General features: G+C 40.4%; 1 protein-coding gene across 1 annotated transcript; it reads left to right on the top strand.

Moving 5' to 3' along the window:
- The first annotated feature begins 14,039 nt into the window (after positions 1–14,039).
- Positions 14,040–17,005, top strand: LOC138893939 (uncharacterized). The gene is made up of 4 exons (XM_070178610.1): positions 14,040–14,084; positions 15,346–15,668; positions 16,144–16,573; positions 16,673–17,005. Exons 1-4 carry the CDS (start codon positions 14,040–14,042, stop codon positions 17,003–17,005), a joined length of 1,131 nt encoding a protein of 376 aa, XP_070034711.1.
- The last annotated feature ends 299 nt before the right edge of the window (positions 17,006–17,304 follow it).

Raw genomic sequence — 17,304 nt, 5'->3', positions numbered from 1 at the left:
TCACACCACAATGTCGTATGGATCAACTTCACTATCTGCTAGCAATCATCTCATCCTAATTAAGGGGAATAATTTGAACACATCAATCTCATCCATTTAAGGGGAATAATCGCAACACATCAATCCCATCCCATTTAAGAGGAATATTCTCAACACCTTAGTACATGGATTTACCCCTCAATCACTCCTACACCGGCACATATAGTTTCGGGGTTAGGTTATTTCAACCTACCCTTTCTCGGTGACTAACGATACTCCCAGAATGTTTATTATATAAAGGATTTTCAGCTCATTTCATAATCTTTTACACATCTATTCATTTCTCTGGCACATGTGGTCACAAATGTAATATCATTCTTGGCACGTTGGTCGTATTTCATATTTCATGATAACCCCTTTCACTTTCAAACATCATCGTGAATTATCAACAACAAGGCATTTCTAATCAAGACTTTAAGTATACATATGAGCAAATAATATTCTTAAGCACATTGAGTTTACTTCCATAATTTGGCATACTAACTTTCATTTGAAACACGACTCGAATTCATTCCTGAAGGATAACATAATATTATAAGAGCATTCGGAACACATTCTGAACATATATCATTCGACACAGAATTTATTCGGAATAGTCAAATTTATAATGAATAATTCGGAACATGAGCATAAGAATTTGGCCCATAATACTTGAGACTTACGAGAACATTGTGGGATTCCATTATAATAGAGAAGTTTAGCCAACATATCTCACTTTGAGCTTTCCTTGAATTACTATAATGTTTCGCGAAATGGACCTCCAAAATTGGGCTGGCCAGGTCAAGTATGCCACATATCTGCAGTCCGCAGATCAGTTATACGGTCACATAGTGCACATCAAAATGTTCCTACAAAGTTTCCTCATGCTGGTTCTGCGATGGATGTGCGGCCCGTGAAACTATTAAATAGTTGCATAGTTAACCGCAAAACGACCTCAAAAATGGCCCATTTTTCCGCTCCACTCCACGACAGATCTGCGTTCAGCGGAGTAGTTATACGGTCGCATAATGGACGGCAGAAATGCCATGTTTTGTAATAATTTTCCTCCAACTCCCGTACACACTATACAACCCAACTCGCCGCGAAGAATTCTACAATCATCAAACACATTAGCCTACCTCTGTACGATGAAACCTCGAGTTTTAGTAAACTTTTACGGGGCCTTACATCCTTCCCCGGTTAAGATCATCCATCCTCGAATGAAGGTCAAAATCTGCCATCAGCATCCAATGTGATCCAACTCTTAATTCATGCACCCGCAGTTCCAAATTTTTTTGACTAACCCCAAAAATCTCCAAAAGTTTCGGCAGAGTTTCCCCTATAACAGGGCCTATCAACCTGTCAATGAATCCCAGAAATCAGTCCTAACAACATATCCATAATCCAATGGCATAACATAACATGAATACAACACCAACCGTGGCCTCATAAGCAATACATTACCAGAAAGGAACACCCTTAACATCAACTATACAAGTGATACATAATTCATGGAAGGTAAGCTCTTAACATTTTCATAGAACACCACTACCTAAATACATATTTATTCAAACAAATGGGGATACTTCTTCTTCAGCTCTTCCTTGGCCTCCCAGGTGGCCTCTTCAACATTCTAGTTTCACGGAGATAATTTCTTTATTTCTCAGCTTTCAAACTTGCCTGTCAAAAATGGCGACTGAATTTGTTCATAACTCAATTCCTCATTAACCTCGATAGTCTCAACCGGAACAATGAGTGGCGGGTCTACAACTACCTTCTTCAACATAGAAACATGAAACACCGGATGCATTAAGGACATCTTTGGATGTAGCTCAAGCTTGTAAACCACCTGACCAATCCTCTGAATGATTTTGTACGGTCCGACATACCTCGGTCTCAATTTCCCTTTCTTACCAAATCGCATTATACCCTTCATGGGGGAAACCTTCAAGAATACCCAATCATCCTCTTTGAACTCCAAATCCCTACGACGTACATCCGAATAGGACTTCTAATGACTCTGGGCAGTTCTCAACCGTTCCGTAATTGTCTTAATCTTCTCCATAGCCTGAAGCACGAGGTCTAGCCCAATCAACTATGCTTCCACAATCTCGAACCACCCAATGGGAGATCTACATATCCTACCATATAGAGCCTCAAACGGTGCCATCTGAGTACTAGCATGATAACTATTGTTGTAGGCAAATTCTATGAGCGGCAAATGATCATCCCAGCTACCCTTGAAGTCAAGAACACATGCGCGCGACAATCCTCAAGCGTATGAATAGTCCGTTCTTCTTGCCCGTCGGTCTGTGAATGGAAGGCTATACTAAGATTTACCGGAATACCCAAACCTTACTGAAATGTCTTCCAAACATAGCTATGAACTCTTCCCCTCGATCTGAGATAATAGAAACTGGAGTGCCATGTAACCTGACTATTTCCTTGATATACGACTAAGCATACTATTTCGCTGTGTCGGTAGCCTTAACAGGTAAAATCTGAGTTGATTTCTTGAGTGCATACAAAATCACCCAAATCAAGTTGAACTTGCAAGGAATGCGAGGTAGTCCTACCATAAAATCCATACTGATCATCTCCCACTTCCACACTGGAATTTCTACATTATGTGCGAACCCATCAGGCCTTTGGTGTTCGGCCTTCACTTGCTGACAATTTGGATATCTTGCCACAAATTCTGCTACAGTACTCTTCATATCATTCCACCAGTAGACTTCCTTAAGATCATGATACATCTTTTAGAGCCTGGGTGCATGGAATACCTAGAAGTGTGAGCCTCGGTCATGATTCTTTCTCGGAGACCATCTGCATTTGGAACACAAAATCGTCCTTGGTTCCTTAGTGTACCATCATCCATGCAAAGAGAAAAATCTGTGGTATTATGTTTATGAATCTCCTCCTTCAACTAAACCAACAACGGACCGTTGTATTACTTCTCCTTGACCTCCAGAACAAGCGATGATTCAACCCTATTTTGCACAATCACCCCTCATTCACAAGAGTCCTCAAGGCGAAGTCCCAAACTAGGAAACCGATGAACCTCCTTGGCCAATGGCCTTTGATATGCCTCCAAGTGAGCCAAACTACCCATATATTTCCGCCTAAGAGCATCCGCCACAACATTAGATTTCCCCTGATGATATAGGATATCGATGTCGTAATCCTTGAGTAACTCAAGACATCTTCTCTACCTCAGATTCAATTCCTTCTGCTTGAAAATATGTTGAAGGCTCTTATGATCCGTGAATATATCCATATAGACCACATACAAATAATGACGCCAAATCTTCAATGCAAAACCCACCACCACAAGCTCTAAGTCATGTATTGGATAGTTCTTTTAATGATTCTTGAGTTGCCTAGAGGCTTAAGCAATCACCTTGCCATGTTGCATCAGTACACACCCAAGTCCGATCCTTGAAGCATTATAATATACTACAAAACCATTTGTACCCTCTGTTAGGGTCAACACTGGTGACGTAGTCAATCTTGATTTCAACTCTTGGAAGCTCTTTTCACAAGCATCTGACCATTGGAACCTATCTACCTTCTGCGTCAATTTAGTCAACGGAGAGACAAGGGTAGTGTAAGGCCCCGTGAAATTTTTCCTAAAATCGAGGTTCCGTGATGCTGGGGTAGGGGCGTAGGGGTTAATAATAGTAGAAATTGGCCAGTAGACCAGGCCCAGTAGATCTTCAAGCAGCGACAAACTTCATTCAACAAAGGTGTCCAAGACTGGAGTTTGGGCCTGAGTTCCAAAGAACTCGCAAGGCCTAGTTTAAACATGCACACAAATAGATAAAGAAGATAATCAGTGAAACCAACATGAGGCCCAACAAAACAAAAATCACAACAAGTAAACAAGATTAAAGAGTATCGTAAAGTCTAATTTCATTTGTCTTAATCCTAAAAGGATTAATAAGAGTCAATGATTAGAGTCCTAGAGAAAAACCTTATTCATGGGCAAAATATCCTTTGGATCCCTGACAATTCAGAGTCCACAAGGGTCTCATAGACCCTGAGAGTGCTTGTGTCAGGGAAAGGCACTTTAACCATAAACCAGGTTCCACTCAAAATACCCTTAACCACTCACACTTGCTATTCCTCAGAGGTTTATACACAAATAAGGTATTCACTTAGTAATTAACATGAGAGCAGCAGTGGACACACATAATTTCTATAGAAACTATATAAAACATTTTCATCAGAGTGTAGGGATGTGAGCAGTTCAGAATTACACCATTAACTTTAGGATTAGAACCCAAGTACATGAAGGCAAGTTACTACAAGTACTTATAGTATCCAGTGGTATCAATGGCCATTCATAGCATATATCAGAACACTTAAAGGAAACTGTCACACAAATGTAAGAACAAGAGGAGTAAGTGGCATTTAGCAGCAAACCAATTCCAGTTCAGATATTCTAAGTTAAGTGATCAAAGTGATAGGGGAGACATACTCAATAATCTCATTAGTCTTGCTGAAGGTTCAACATTTAGGAACCCTCGATTAGGTTTAAAGTACTTTAACAGTCATTTAAACTATCTTAAGAACAATTAGTAGTACATACACACATGGTTGAGTCCTCACGCCAATAAATACCTATACCAACAACCTTGTTCAGGTTCCCTAAAAGTAACAACACTAGCAGAGGCATCAATATAAGTAGGAGGACATGTTTTGATCTAGTTAAAACTTAACACCATGATCCTTAGTTCATCAGGTTACTTCCTAATTCATGATTATGTCATACAGACAAGGATATCAACCAGATACGGAGCAGTGTTCATTTTAACAAGACAAGCATGTATTAATGAGTTTGCTTAAACCTATGAATGACAACAGTAAACATCCCATTTCAGATTCTATATTACTCAAACTGTTAGTTATTAAGGTAGGCAGGATTCAATCACATTTTTGACAAAATAGTTTTAAATGAAGAATATATTAGTGAAAGTATGAAACTTTGTCAAATGAAACACATATAAGGATTCATAAGTATTACTAAACCAGCACAAACATAGAGGTCAACGGAAGTTACTCAACCTATATATAGTGGGGTTTCTACAGAGTTTCATGGTCCTATAAGGGCAGATCAGATGAGCAAATAGTGTGATGGCTATGCCTATGAGTTCATTACATGAGTTCAGAATATAGTGACAACTTTGGATGAGTTTATTAGTATGTACAACATGCATGATTTCAATAAATTGTTCAGTCAAAACAAACATGTCAAAGGTGTAATATAAACTATGATGAATATCACTTCTATTGAACCAGAACAACGTAGCATGAAATTACAAATATAGGATCAATATAGCATAGTGCAGTAGATGAACTCTTAACAAGACATTAGGCAAAGTCTGAGAGCATAGCTCATTGATTTAGTTAAACATGGTAGTACAGCTGACAACATGCATAAAGACCAGAACTTTTTAAATCTTTTAATGTTTTTGCTGACAAAGTTAGGTGTATTCGTCTATGTTAGGTTATGTTAGGTGAGAGCATTGAAAGCTTCTATTTATAGTGAATGTTGAAGCCTTGGGGTTCCAGCTAATTCAAAATCGGTAGTGGATAATGCCGATAGTGAGAAGGTGAAATCAGAGAGAAAAAGGGGAAATCAGTGACGAAGTTTACCTGAGAAGAGAGAAGGTCGACTGTTGAAGTATTCAACCCAATGGTCAAACCCTAATGTCGAGAGGTCACTTTCTTCGACCTCTGGACAGGGAAAAATGATGAGAATGGGAGAAATCGACTAGATTCGTGGGTATAGGGGGCATATTGAGTGTTTAGTGTTTGAATTTGTGACCTTTTGAATTCATGACTTTGCTGGTCTGGGTGAGAAACGATTAGGTTTTTTTTTTTTTTTTTGACAATCCACTAGGCAAGTGCCTAGGGCTGCTTTTTATGATTAGGGTTTGGGGGGTGGTCTTTATGTTAAAATGGGAGATAGATTCTGGGCCGTTGGATTATTTGATCAACGACCCTGATAATTCAGGTCCTGAGATTTATTATAAATGTGGTTTTAGGAAAAAACGGAGACCGTTGGATCTATGTGATCCAAGGATGGAGATATAATCTAGCATAGGGTTTAAAATAAAAGGGAAATGCAAGAATAAATGTGGACCGTGGATGATTTAGATCGATGGTCCAGATCCATTGTGCTTGCTTTGTGGGTGAAGGGGACGGGTGATGTGGCACGATTCTATTCGCTCCATAAAGTTGACATGGATTGCCAAAGTTGATGGAGGGGTAGTTCCGGACTGGGTAAGGTCACATTGGGCCCGTGTTTTGGGCTGAATTTGATTTAAAGAATAGCCACATTGTTTAATTGGTTATTTGCAATTGTAGCCTTTTAATCTCTTAACACCTTTAAAATTAAGTTAATTAAAATTAGTTAATTCTAATTAAATGTAATAAAAAATATAATCATCAAATACATTATAAATTATTGTAATTAATTATCTATTAAAATACTTTATTTACTATATTAGGAAACTAATTTAATATTAGTTTAAAATGGTAAGCGATGTAAAACAAAATCAAAGACTAATTTGTTAAATTAATTGGAAAACTTGTGTATCAAAATATATAGGTTATTTTAATGGTTTTAAAATAGTAAGGGTAATATATATTTTATAAATATTTAATATCGATTTATTAATTTAACACTATTAATTACTAATTTCCTATTATATTTATATAAAAATAGGTATTATTTATTAGAAAATATCTTACCACATTTATTGAAAATTGTTAAGCATAAATAATTAATTTTAAAAGGGAGCGTCTAAGTTGGTTGTCAACAGCTGCCCCTCTTTGACCGGAAACGATGAAAGATTTTGTGAGTAAAGAAATTGAACCAAGACCAAATTAGTCCCGACTTTAGGCATGTATTGCAGTAATGGCATGTGGATCTGGGAAAGATTATGAGTTGCAAGATTAGGGAAAGGTTAGGGGCCGAATTCTTTCTTTGAATAGCCTACATACCTCGGGCTAAACGAGTATCAGGCCTCAAGTAGTTCTGGAATGATGATTGGAGGAGAGTCATATTTGTAGGTGTTTCCCCAGTATCATGTTATGATGATACTACGAGACGGGAAGATCTTGGAACCCATAATGACTTCAGGGATTGTAGCTTGATTATGAGACTTGAAAGATTTGACGATTTGGAATTCTACTGATTAGATTGAGTTGGGATTTGTCTCCTTGGCTTGCTTATGAGTTTGTTATCCCTCATAGCGGTGTAGCTTGGTTTACTTCATAGAAGAAGTTCCACGCTGCAGTGTTTGATCCTACAAAAGAAGATGCATACATAGTCATATATCGTAATGCAAATACATTAAAATATGATGCAAATAATGTTAGAATGTTGATGTCTGGCTGCCGGCTAGCCGTTATTCGAGATTGGGGCAATCCAATGTTTGAATCTGAAATCTCCGAGCTCTCGAGCATTTTTTGGGATGCTGGGGGTGTGCCTTTTAATTTGACTTGATTGTTAGTCGTGCTGTGTACCATTCCGTAGCTGTCAGAGCATTAAGACTCCATGCGATGGGATTATCTCCTCGCTATGGGAGTATCTCCCCGCGATGGGAGTAGATGACTTTGAATGTAAAATGCATGTACACTGCATAAATAAAATGTCAAAATAGTCAAGATAAAATAGAGAAATAAATGAGCATGCCTAAGAGATACTCTTGACTGCAGAACTAGTTTGCGACCACCGATCGGCGGAAAGTATGATAGAACTGGATGGTCCACCCTTTGATTGGTGGAGCTGGCGACGTTACGATTTTTGTGAAATGCTCCAGTGGGCAAAGTGAACTTTTTGCTATATGCAGGGCTCCGTTTGGCAAAGCTAGCAGCTCGATATGTACAAAGCACTCTGATTGGCTGAGTAGGCAGTTTGCTATATACATGGATCTGATTGGCGGGGCCGGCGGCTCGATATATTCCAGGCGCTCTGATTGCTCGAGCAGACAATTAGCTATATACATGTTGCTTTGAACGTATCGACGACTTGGTTCTGGAATACCTGCAAAGAATTAGAAGTTAGTTCTTAACCATATGAGAAAATGAATTAAGGGCTCAGTGAGATGGTAGCAGGTCCGTCATTGCTCCTGGTGTAATACGACATCCTTCGATTCTTGTTGTTCCTGCGTTCGAAGAAGAATTCTTAATAGGGGAGGGGCATTGGTTTGTGTTGATTGTGAGTATGTCCTTGCCCCGGATCTTGTGGATTAATCAACGAAGTACGGTGTGTGGAAAAATAGAGTTTTCTTAAAAAACATTTTGAAAATCATTTATTTTTATGACCAATGTCGTTGTTCCGGATTATGACATGTTTAGAAGTTCCCTTCGACGCGAGTATCATTTCTGGGTGATTCTTCCCCATTGATGTTGATTCCTGGAGATGCCTCTAATGACGTAGCTTCTTGATGTCACGATCGTGTCCTAATCTAAACAAATACATTAAAAAGCTTTCTTTGGGTTATCACCAAACCTTTTCAGGTTGCCTACATATAAGAACAGAATGAGGTCTGAACATAGTTCAAGGATAATAAATGAATTATGATAAAATGACTGATCCTGACTCAGGCAGCCTATGTATCCACATGGAATCAGGTTAAAATGTAGTTCAGTTACAATACATGCAAAATGATAGTGAATTCAAATGAAGTGGCCGAGTCTGACATAGACTACTTATGTATCCAAATGGAATCTGGCCAAGACATAGTTCAATTACTATAGATGACTGAATTCGATGTGGATTTCCTACGTATTCCCACCAAAGGAAATCAAGTCATGGCATAGTTCCGAATACATACAAAATGATATTTGGATTTCTATTACAAAGAAGGAGGGAGACTGAACCCTACGTAGATTGCCTATGTATCCCACCGTGGGAAGTCAGGTCAGGTGTAGTTATGCTACAACCCGAACCCTAATTCTATTTGTCTTCAAATATAGTGTCTCTAGATTGCCTCTCAGTTGATGGGCTTTGTTTTCACTCTTCCGTCCATTTATGCTAAGATCAATGCTTCTCCTGACTATACTCGATGGACCACGTAAGGACCTCGCTAGTTTGGTGCAAATTTTCTTTGGCCTCTTCTTAATGAGGGAATATCTTCCTCAAAACCAGCTTCCTCGGTGTGAATTGCCGAGGTTTCACTTTTCTCTTGAATGCCTGGACATCCTTTTTTATTATAGCTGGCTCTTACATACTGTGTGCATTCTCCTTTTATCAATGTGCATGAGTTGTTCTTGCCTGACACGCCTGTGTCGTCTTATTTGGCTTCCTGAATGACTATCAAAGATGGTATCTCGACCTTTGCGGGTATCAAAACTTTCGTGCCATATACCAATATGTATGGTGTTGCTCTAGTGGACATTCTCATAGTGGTACGGTAACCCATCAAGGAGAAAGACAACTTCTTGTGCCAGTGTCTGTGATTGTCCACTATCTTCCGTAAGATCCCTTTGATGTTTTTGTTTGCTGCTTCAACCACTCCATTCATTTGTGTCCTGTAGGCTGTGGAATTGCGGTGGATGATTCTGAACTTCTTGCTAATCTCCTCATGAGATCACTATTGAGATTGCCTACATTGCCAGTTATGATTGACTCTTGGATGCTCGATCTGCAGACTATGTTGTTATAGACAAAGTCTGCCACTACTTTCTTTGTGCCAGCTTGGTATGTTGAGGTTTCGACACATTTGGTGAATTTGTCGATGGCTATCATGATGAAGAAATGTCCGTTTGATGCGGCAGGTTCTATAGGTCCAATCACATCCATGCGCCAAGCGGCGAACGGCTAAGGAGAACCCATTACGTTCAGCTCATTAGGTGGAACCTGGATGAAATCCACGTGAATTTGGCACTAGTGACACTTCTGCATGTAATAGATACTATCACTTTCCATGGTCATCCAAAAATATCTGGCTCTTAAAATCTTCTTGGCAAAAGTGAAGCCGTTCATGTGAGGCCCCCATCTTCCTGCATGTATTTCTTCCAGTAATCTTTTTGCTTTGGCAACGTCTACGCACCTTGACCGAACCAAGTTCGGGGTCCTCCACTACAAGACTTCCCCGTTAAGGAAAAAGAGATTTGCTAGTTTTCTTAGTTCTTACCTTAACAATTGGTGGCATTCGCTACGTATTTGTAAGGACCCGTAAAAATTTAAACCAAAAACTTGGAGTTTTGTGGTGCCAAGTTAGATTCCTGAGACTTTTTGGATTGGACAGTACCCAATGGACTGAGAGGAAAATATTTCGCAGAAGAACGCATTTCTGCGGCCCATTATGCGGCCACATAATCACTCTGCGGACCGCATATCGATCGCATAATCACTCTTGAGTTTTTGCGGAGGGAGTTCTGTGGTGCATTAGGCGACCGCAGAATGAGTATGCGGACCGCATACTGGTAGCATACCTAAGCCGTAAGTTCAAGCCCCTGAGGGCCATTTCTGCGGTCACTTTGCGGACGGCATAACCATTATGCGGTCGCATATGCGATCGCAGACCTGTGTCGGGGCACCATTTTTCTTTGTTTAAAACCCGACCCCCATTCCGTTAAAACACCCCATTTAGTCTATTTTGAGCTCATTTATGATATTTTTAGTGTGGGAGAGAGAGGTTTCTAGAGGGAGAAACTAATTTTCATCAATCAATCTTCATCCATCACTCAAAGCTTGGAAATACTCGAGTAGAGCACTCAATTTCTACATCCAAAAAGGTAAGACTTCATCATCCCAGCTCTAAATTTCAAACATAGCTATAATGAGGTATTAATAAGATGGTCCATGGGTGTGAGGGTTGTTTATCTTGCATGCATGTGATAAAGAGTGTGGGAAAAATAAGAAGTGAACTAGAACCATGAATGTTTTCCTAATTTTGGGTTCAATTTGTATATTGCTTAAATAGATTGAGGTTGCTAAGGGTTCCGGAAATTGAAGAGTCTAAAGAAGCGCAGTTGAGGTATGTATGGCTAACTCTTTTCTTCCTTGAATCGAACTCCTAGTGTCCAAATGATTGGTGTAAGTTCCAACTTGATCTTACTAGAATTGTTTGCCTTAGTGTGTTGGGTTGAGAGATTTATGTTCCCTCATTGTTTTAGATATTTAGTATGTCATTATGCTATTTGAGGACGTATCTATGATTTTCCAAGTTCCTTCCCTTATGTGTGTAATGCCTTATTTGATTGAATAAAAAGGGTAAGACTTGAATTGCAAAATGTGCCCAAGTGCCAAGAACTATTTAATAAATGAGGCTGTTTGTGCCATATAATGAAAGATGGGAAAGAGATGTGAATTGTGTTAACAATTGGAAGAGGTTATGTCTCAAGTGAGATGGCTTAGCCGATCGGGTCGAGATCGGACGTCATGTCGTGCACATGGTGGCATTTGTGTTGGAACTATTGATTTACATTGTGGATATGGATATATCTCACTTGGGATGGCTTAGTCGGTCGGGCCGAGACCGGACTCCGTGTAAAACACGGTGGCATTATGAGTTGTGGCTTTGGCACTAAAGATTATTAACCTAAAAAGATGAAAAGATTGAATTGGGAATTGTGTGATACTTATTTGGTGTTTTCTTGTATTTTCATGAAGTACTTATTAATTATTGTGACTGCCTTCTTTTTGTTTAACTGTTCATTCTACTGAGATTGGTGTTTGCCTTACATACTAGTACTATTCGACAGTACTAACGTCCATTTTGCCGGGGGCGCTACATCTTTTAATGGATGTAGGTGGTTCTATCGCAGATAGTGGTGTTCTACCTCACACTCATCACAGCAACCTTGGTGAGCCCCATTTCTTCCTGGGGTCATGTAGTCCTTCTTTGTATAAGTTTTCATATTTTGAGGTATAGCCAGGGCCTTGTTGCCGGTATTGTCATGTTTCTCTTTTGTACCCTTAGAGGCTTCGTAAACATTTATGTGGGTCATGTACGTATGTTGGGGTGTCATTGGATCGAGTTGTAGTTTGGGAACTTAACTACGACATAATGTATATAATGAAAAATGAACTAGCAGCGTTTATATATTTATATAACTAATCTCTCTCCTTTTTTACAAATGGTGACGCGTTCCATTTATGGATCATGAATGAGTCGGGTAGGAAAGGTTTACTAGGCTTGCTCGACCAGGTTCACTCGATTGAGTGTTGGGCATGCTCCCCGAGGTTGGGGCATGACAGTATTCTCTTACTTTGAGGCACCTTTTGATGTCGTAGTATGATAATTGGCTTAATGTATGCATATTTTAATATATATCGCCTCACATTTTGCTCATGTCTCGACGATTTGAGATGTTTAATATGATTATTTGTGCTAAATTTTGGTATTTCTATGTGTAGGGATTATTCGGATGCAATTTGGGACGAAAGGGCGTGAATTGGAGCGAAATCGGGACAAAAATGCAAAAAGTGAAATTTGAGGGCCACAGCGAGCGTGGGGCGCTGGCTGTGGCGCAATTTACAGTAGCCAAGAAATTTGAGCGCCAGGGCCAGTGCCCCACGCTGCCCTGGACGCTCAAGACGGGAAAGTGTCCTATTTCGATTGGGACTCGGTTATTTCGACCCCAAGACGCCCCAACTAATATAAAAGCCAACCTAAACCTATTTTGGAAGGGGAGGACATTTTTGAGAGGAAAACACAAGAACAGAGCCGCCGTGGAGGCTGGGTTTCATCTTTTCTTCCACCAAACTTAGTAACTTTTATATTTCATTGCATGATTTGTTGTTTGGCTGCCATGTCTATATGGAGCTAAACTTCACGTTCTAGGGTTGTGGTTCTTTCATGACTATTATTATTCGGATATTGATTTTGACTTCTTGATTTATCATATTAGTTTATTTATTCAATCTTGCGCTTAATTATTTAATTGCTTGATCACCAATTGAATATTATCTACGAATCTAGAATTGAACTCAAAAGTGGAAATTCTATATTGCATATAGAATTGAGTAGGGCAAGTTCTTGAACTCAGGCATCGGGGAACGGATTCGTGGTTAGGATAGACATATACCTAATTGCCTTGCTTGGTTGATTTACAGGAATTATAAATGTGTTCTTGTTGATTCTAACTCCATAGACATATAGGCGTTAGGTTAGCTTGAATAGGCGAGTAAGAACTCGACAGATTCTTATGAGCAATATTAACCCTGTCAACCAATAAGCTAGATAAATTAGTCGGTCAATTCAATTTAAGAATACAATAGGATTGTTAGATAGCCCATAACCCTTGATCGTTTTCATTACATTGATATCATAAAAAATCTGCTCTTTCTCTGTTCAAAGTTCATTATTTATATTTTTTATTTAATTAGTTTAGAATAAAATATTTTTAGGTTTAATTCTTGTTTAGATAATTAGGACAGTCTAATTTAGTTAATAGTTAATCATAAATCCTCGTGGGTTTGACATCCGACTTATAATCACTTTATTATTTGACCACCGCGTATACTTGCGTGAGTGTGTTTGGTCGCAACATAGTACCAAGGCTTACCATCCAGCTCTTTATCCACATGGAAATTGTACCCATGTTGATCTCGAACCTCAAATTTGATGAGGTCGATGTAATTCTTGTTCGGATGATGGATCATAGATGACAAGGTTGCAAGAGCATCAGCAAACTCATTCTTGATTCTAGTAACTTGTTTAAACTCGATCATGGTAAACTTCTTACACAACTCTTTTGTGCAGTGCAAGTATGGAAGGTTCTTAACATTCTTGGTGTTCCATTCATCGTGAACTTAGTGTATCCGCAAATCGGAATCTCCTATGAGCAAAAGTTCCTTGATGTTCATATCGACTGCCATCCTAATCCCAAGGATATATGCTTCATATTTCACCATATTATTTGTGCAAGGAAAGCTTATCTTGGCTGAAGCCGGGTAATGTTGTACTAACTCAGAAATTAGGACTGCAACAATACATACACCTTTGAAATTTGCCGCTCCGTTGAAGAACATTCTCCACCTTGGGTATGACTCTACAATGTCCTTTCCTGCAAACAACACTTCTTCATCTGGGAAATGTGTGGTAAGTGGCTCGTAATCCTTATCTATCGGGTTCCATGCGAGATGATCGGCCAATTCTTGTCCCTTGATGGCATTATGCATCACATAAACACTATCGAATTCGCTGAGAAAAATCTTCCATTTGTCCAACTTTCTTGCAGGCATCGGCTTCTGGAAGATATACTTGAGCGGATCGAGTTGGGATATCATATGCGTGAAATATGCTGACAGGTAGTGCCTTAACTTCTGAGTGATCCAGGTCTAATCGTAGCAGGTCCATTCCAACAAGGTGTATCTAGCTTCATAAGATGTGAACTTCTAACTCAGGTAGTAGATAGCTTTCTCCCTCCTCCCAGTCTCGTCGTGTTATACTAATACGCACCCAAATGCATTATCCAAAATGAACAAGTATAATAACAGTGGCTTCCCGTGTTCGGGAGGAACTAACACTAGTGGACTCAACAAATACTCATTGATACCGTTGAAAGCTTTCTGACATTCCTCCATCCATTTTCTAGCAGCATCCTTCTTCAACAACTTGAAAATAGGCTCGCAGATTTCTGTTGATTGGGATATGAACCTACTGATGTAGTTTTATCTACCTAGGAAGCTCATCACATCCTTCTTGCTTTTGGGTGGTGGCAAGTCTTGAATGGCCTTGATCTTTGAAGGGTCCAATTCTATCCCTTTCTCGCTGATGTTGAAACCTAATATTTTTCCTGTGGGGACTCCGAATGCACACTTCGCTGGATTCAACTTCAAATAGTACCAACGCAAACATTTGAAGAACTTCTTTAAGTCACTTATATAATCTGCACTCTTCTGAGACTTGATGTGATGTCGTCCACATATACCTAAATTTCTTTGTGGATCATATCGTGAAAGAGGGTCATCATGGCCCTCATGTAGGTAGCACCGGAATTCTTGAGACCAAATGGAATGACCCTCTAAAAATAAAATCCCCGTGGTGTGGTGAACATTCTTTTCTCCGCTTCTTCTTCGTGCATCAAAATCTGGTGGTATCCGACGAATCAATCCATGAACGATTGCAACTCATGCTTCACGTAGTTGTCGATGAGGATACTAATATTTGGTTGAAGAAAATCATCCTTTGGACTGGCTTTGTTGAGATCTCGATAGTCCACACATATCCTAATCTTTCCATCCTTCTTTGGTACTGATACAATGTTCGCCAACCATGTAGAATAATTGGTTACTTTTGCCACATTCGCCTCTAACTGCTTGGGGATTCTGATGGTTCTTGGGTGAACAAGTTTCTTCAGTTGGAACGTCCAGTGTTCACAGATGCTAATCCCGAGGAGGACCCACAGGACTTCATTGATGATACGCGTAAAACTCTTCAGGTTATGCGTGCTATTGAGATGGAGGGAGTGGAGTTGGCCCCCTATCGCCTGAAAGGGGTGGCCTATTCTTGGGTTGAGCTGTGGGAGGACTCTCGGGAGGTGGGGAGCCCTCCAATAAGGTGGAGTGAGTTTGTTAACAATTTCATGGACCATTTCTTACCTGCCAAGATGAGGGCAGCCTGTGCCACAGAGTTTGAGAACCTTAAGCAAGGAAGTAAGAGTGTGTGGGAGTATCACATGGAGTTCGCGCGTCTGTCTAAATATGCCATTCTCATGTTGCCTACTATGGAGACTAGAGTGCGCCAGTTTGTGCAGGGCCTTAGCCCCTTGGTTATCAATGAGGCCGCTACAGCTGCCTTGAATTCATATATGAACTATGGGAAGATTTTTGCATTTGCTCAAGCTACAGAGAACCATAAGTTGAAGAATAAAATGGAGCGAGAGGGTAACAGCAAGGCCCGGTCCGCGGGCCACTTTTGAGAGTCATTTGGTGGGGGAAGATCAGCTTTTAGGGGAGGTTCATTAGGGCCATCCCAGTCTTTTGCTCAGTCTTCAGCCAGTGCACCGCCAGTAGAGCCCAATCAGGGCAGTAGGGGACCCCACCAGCAAGGCAATCAGGAGGGAGATTCCAGCAGCAGCAGAGGCCCCATGCCCCAGGTGTGGGAAGATGCACTCAGGGATCTGCTATATGGACTTACCTATATGTTACGGTTGCAGATTGAGGGGTCACATTCATAGGGAGTGTCGTTCATCCCGCCAGGGTGCGGGCAGGGGCATAGCGCATCCATCCAGTTTTGTAGATGCTATATCTTTAGCACCCCCTTCAGCTCGAGGCACTCCAGCACCAGCAGTGCATGGTGCAGCTAGGGGTGGTGCGCAAAGTTCAGGAAGACCGAGCCATTTCTATGTCGTGAGTGGTCTCCAGAGTGTAGAGGCTTCTCCAGATGTTGTCACAGGTATATTAACTGTCCAATCTCATGATGTATATGCTCTTATTGATCCCGGTTCCACTTTGTCCTATGTTACCCCTTATGTTGCTATGGAATTTGGGATAGAACCAGAACAGCTTCCTGAGGCATTCTCCGTATCTACTCTGGTTGGCGAGTCTATTGTGGCCGCAAAGGTTTATAGGGGTTGTGTTGTCACGGTACGTTGTCGGGACACCATGGCCGATCTCATTGAATTAGGGATGGTCGATTTTGATGTAATTATGGGAATAGATTGGCTTTATTCATGTTTTGCCAAGCTCGATTGCCGAACTAGAACTGTGAGGTTTGAATTTTTGAATGAGCGAGTTGTAGAATGGAAGGGGGATAATGTGATGCCAAAAGGTAGGTTTATATTTTACCTTAAGGCCACAAAGATGATTAACAAGGGGTGTATCTATCATTTGGTCCGAGTTATGGACACCGATGCTGAGGCACCTACACTCGTGTCTGTGCCAATGGTGAATGAATTTCCGCAGGTCTTTCGTGATGAGCTCCCTGGGATTCCGCCAGACAGGGAATTTGATTTTGGGATTGATGTGATGCCAGGCACGCAGCCTTTATCTATTCCGCCCTACATACAGCAGAATTAAAGGAGCTAAAGGAACAATTGAAGGATTTGTTAGAGAAGGATTTCATCCGACCGAGTGTGTTACTATGGGGCGCACCGATTCTCTTTGTGAGGAAGAAAGATGGATCACTGAGGATATGTATTGACTACCAGCAGTTCCACAAAGTCACAATCTAAAACAAGTGCCCATTACGAAGAATAGACGATTTGTTTGATCAGTTACAGGATGCTAGGTACTTCTCCAAAATTGATTTACGCTCCAGGTACCACCAATTGAAGATCAGGGAGCAGGATATTCCGCAAATAGATTTCAGGACCCGG

This window comes from Nicotiana tomentosiformis, chromosome 6, assembly GCF_000390325.3.
Source record: "Nicotiana tomentosiformis chromosome 6, ASM39032v3, whole genome shotgun sequence".
NCBI lineage: Eukaryota > Viridiplantae > Streptophyta > Magnoliopsida > Solanales > Solanaceae > Nicotiana > Nicotiana tomentosiformis.
This window is presented reverse-complemented; position numbering and strand designations above follow the sequence as displayed.

Bases quoted from the DNA above. Each gene is read 5' to 3' on its own strand.
- LOC138893939 (XM_070178610.1), top strand. From the start codon at position 14,040: ATGTCCTTTCCTGCAAACAACACTTCTTCATCTGGGAAATGTGTG. The intron at 14,085-15,345 runs GTAAGTGGCTCG...AAGTTTCTTCAG, and splicing joins CTTCATCTGGGAAATGTGTG to TTGGAACGTCCAGTGTTCAC. The intron at 15,669-16,143 runs GTTCGCGCGTCT...TTACGGTTGCAG, and splicing joins GTGTGGGAGTATCACATGGA to ATTGAGGGGTCACATTCATA.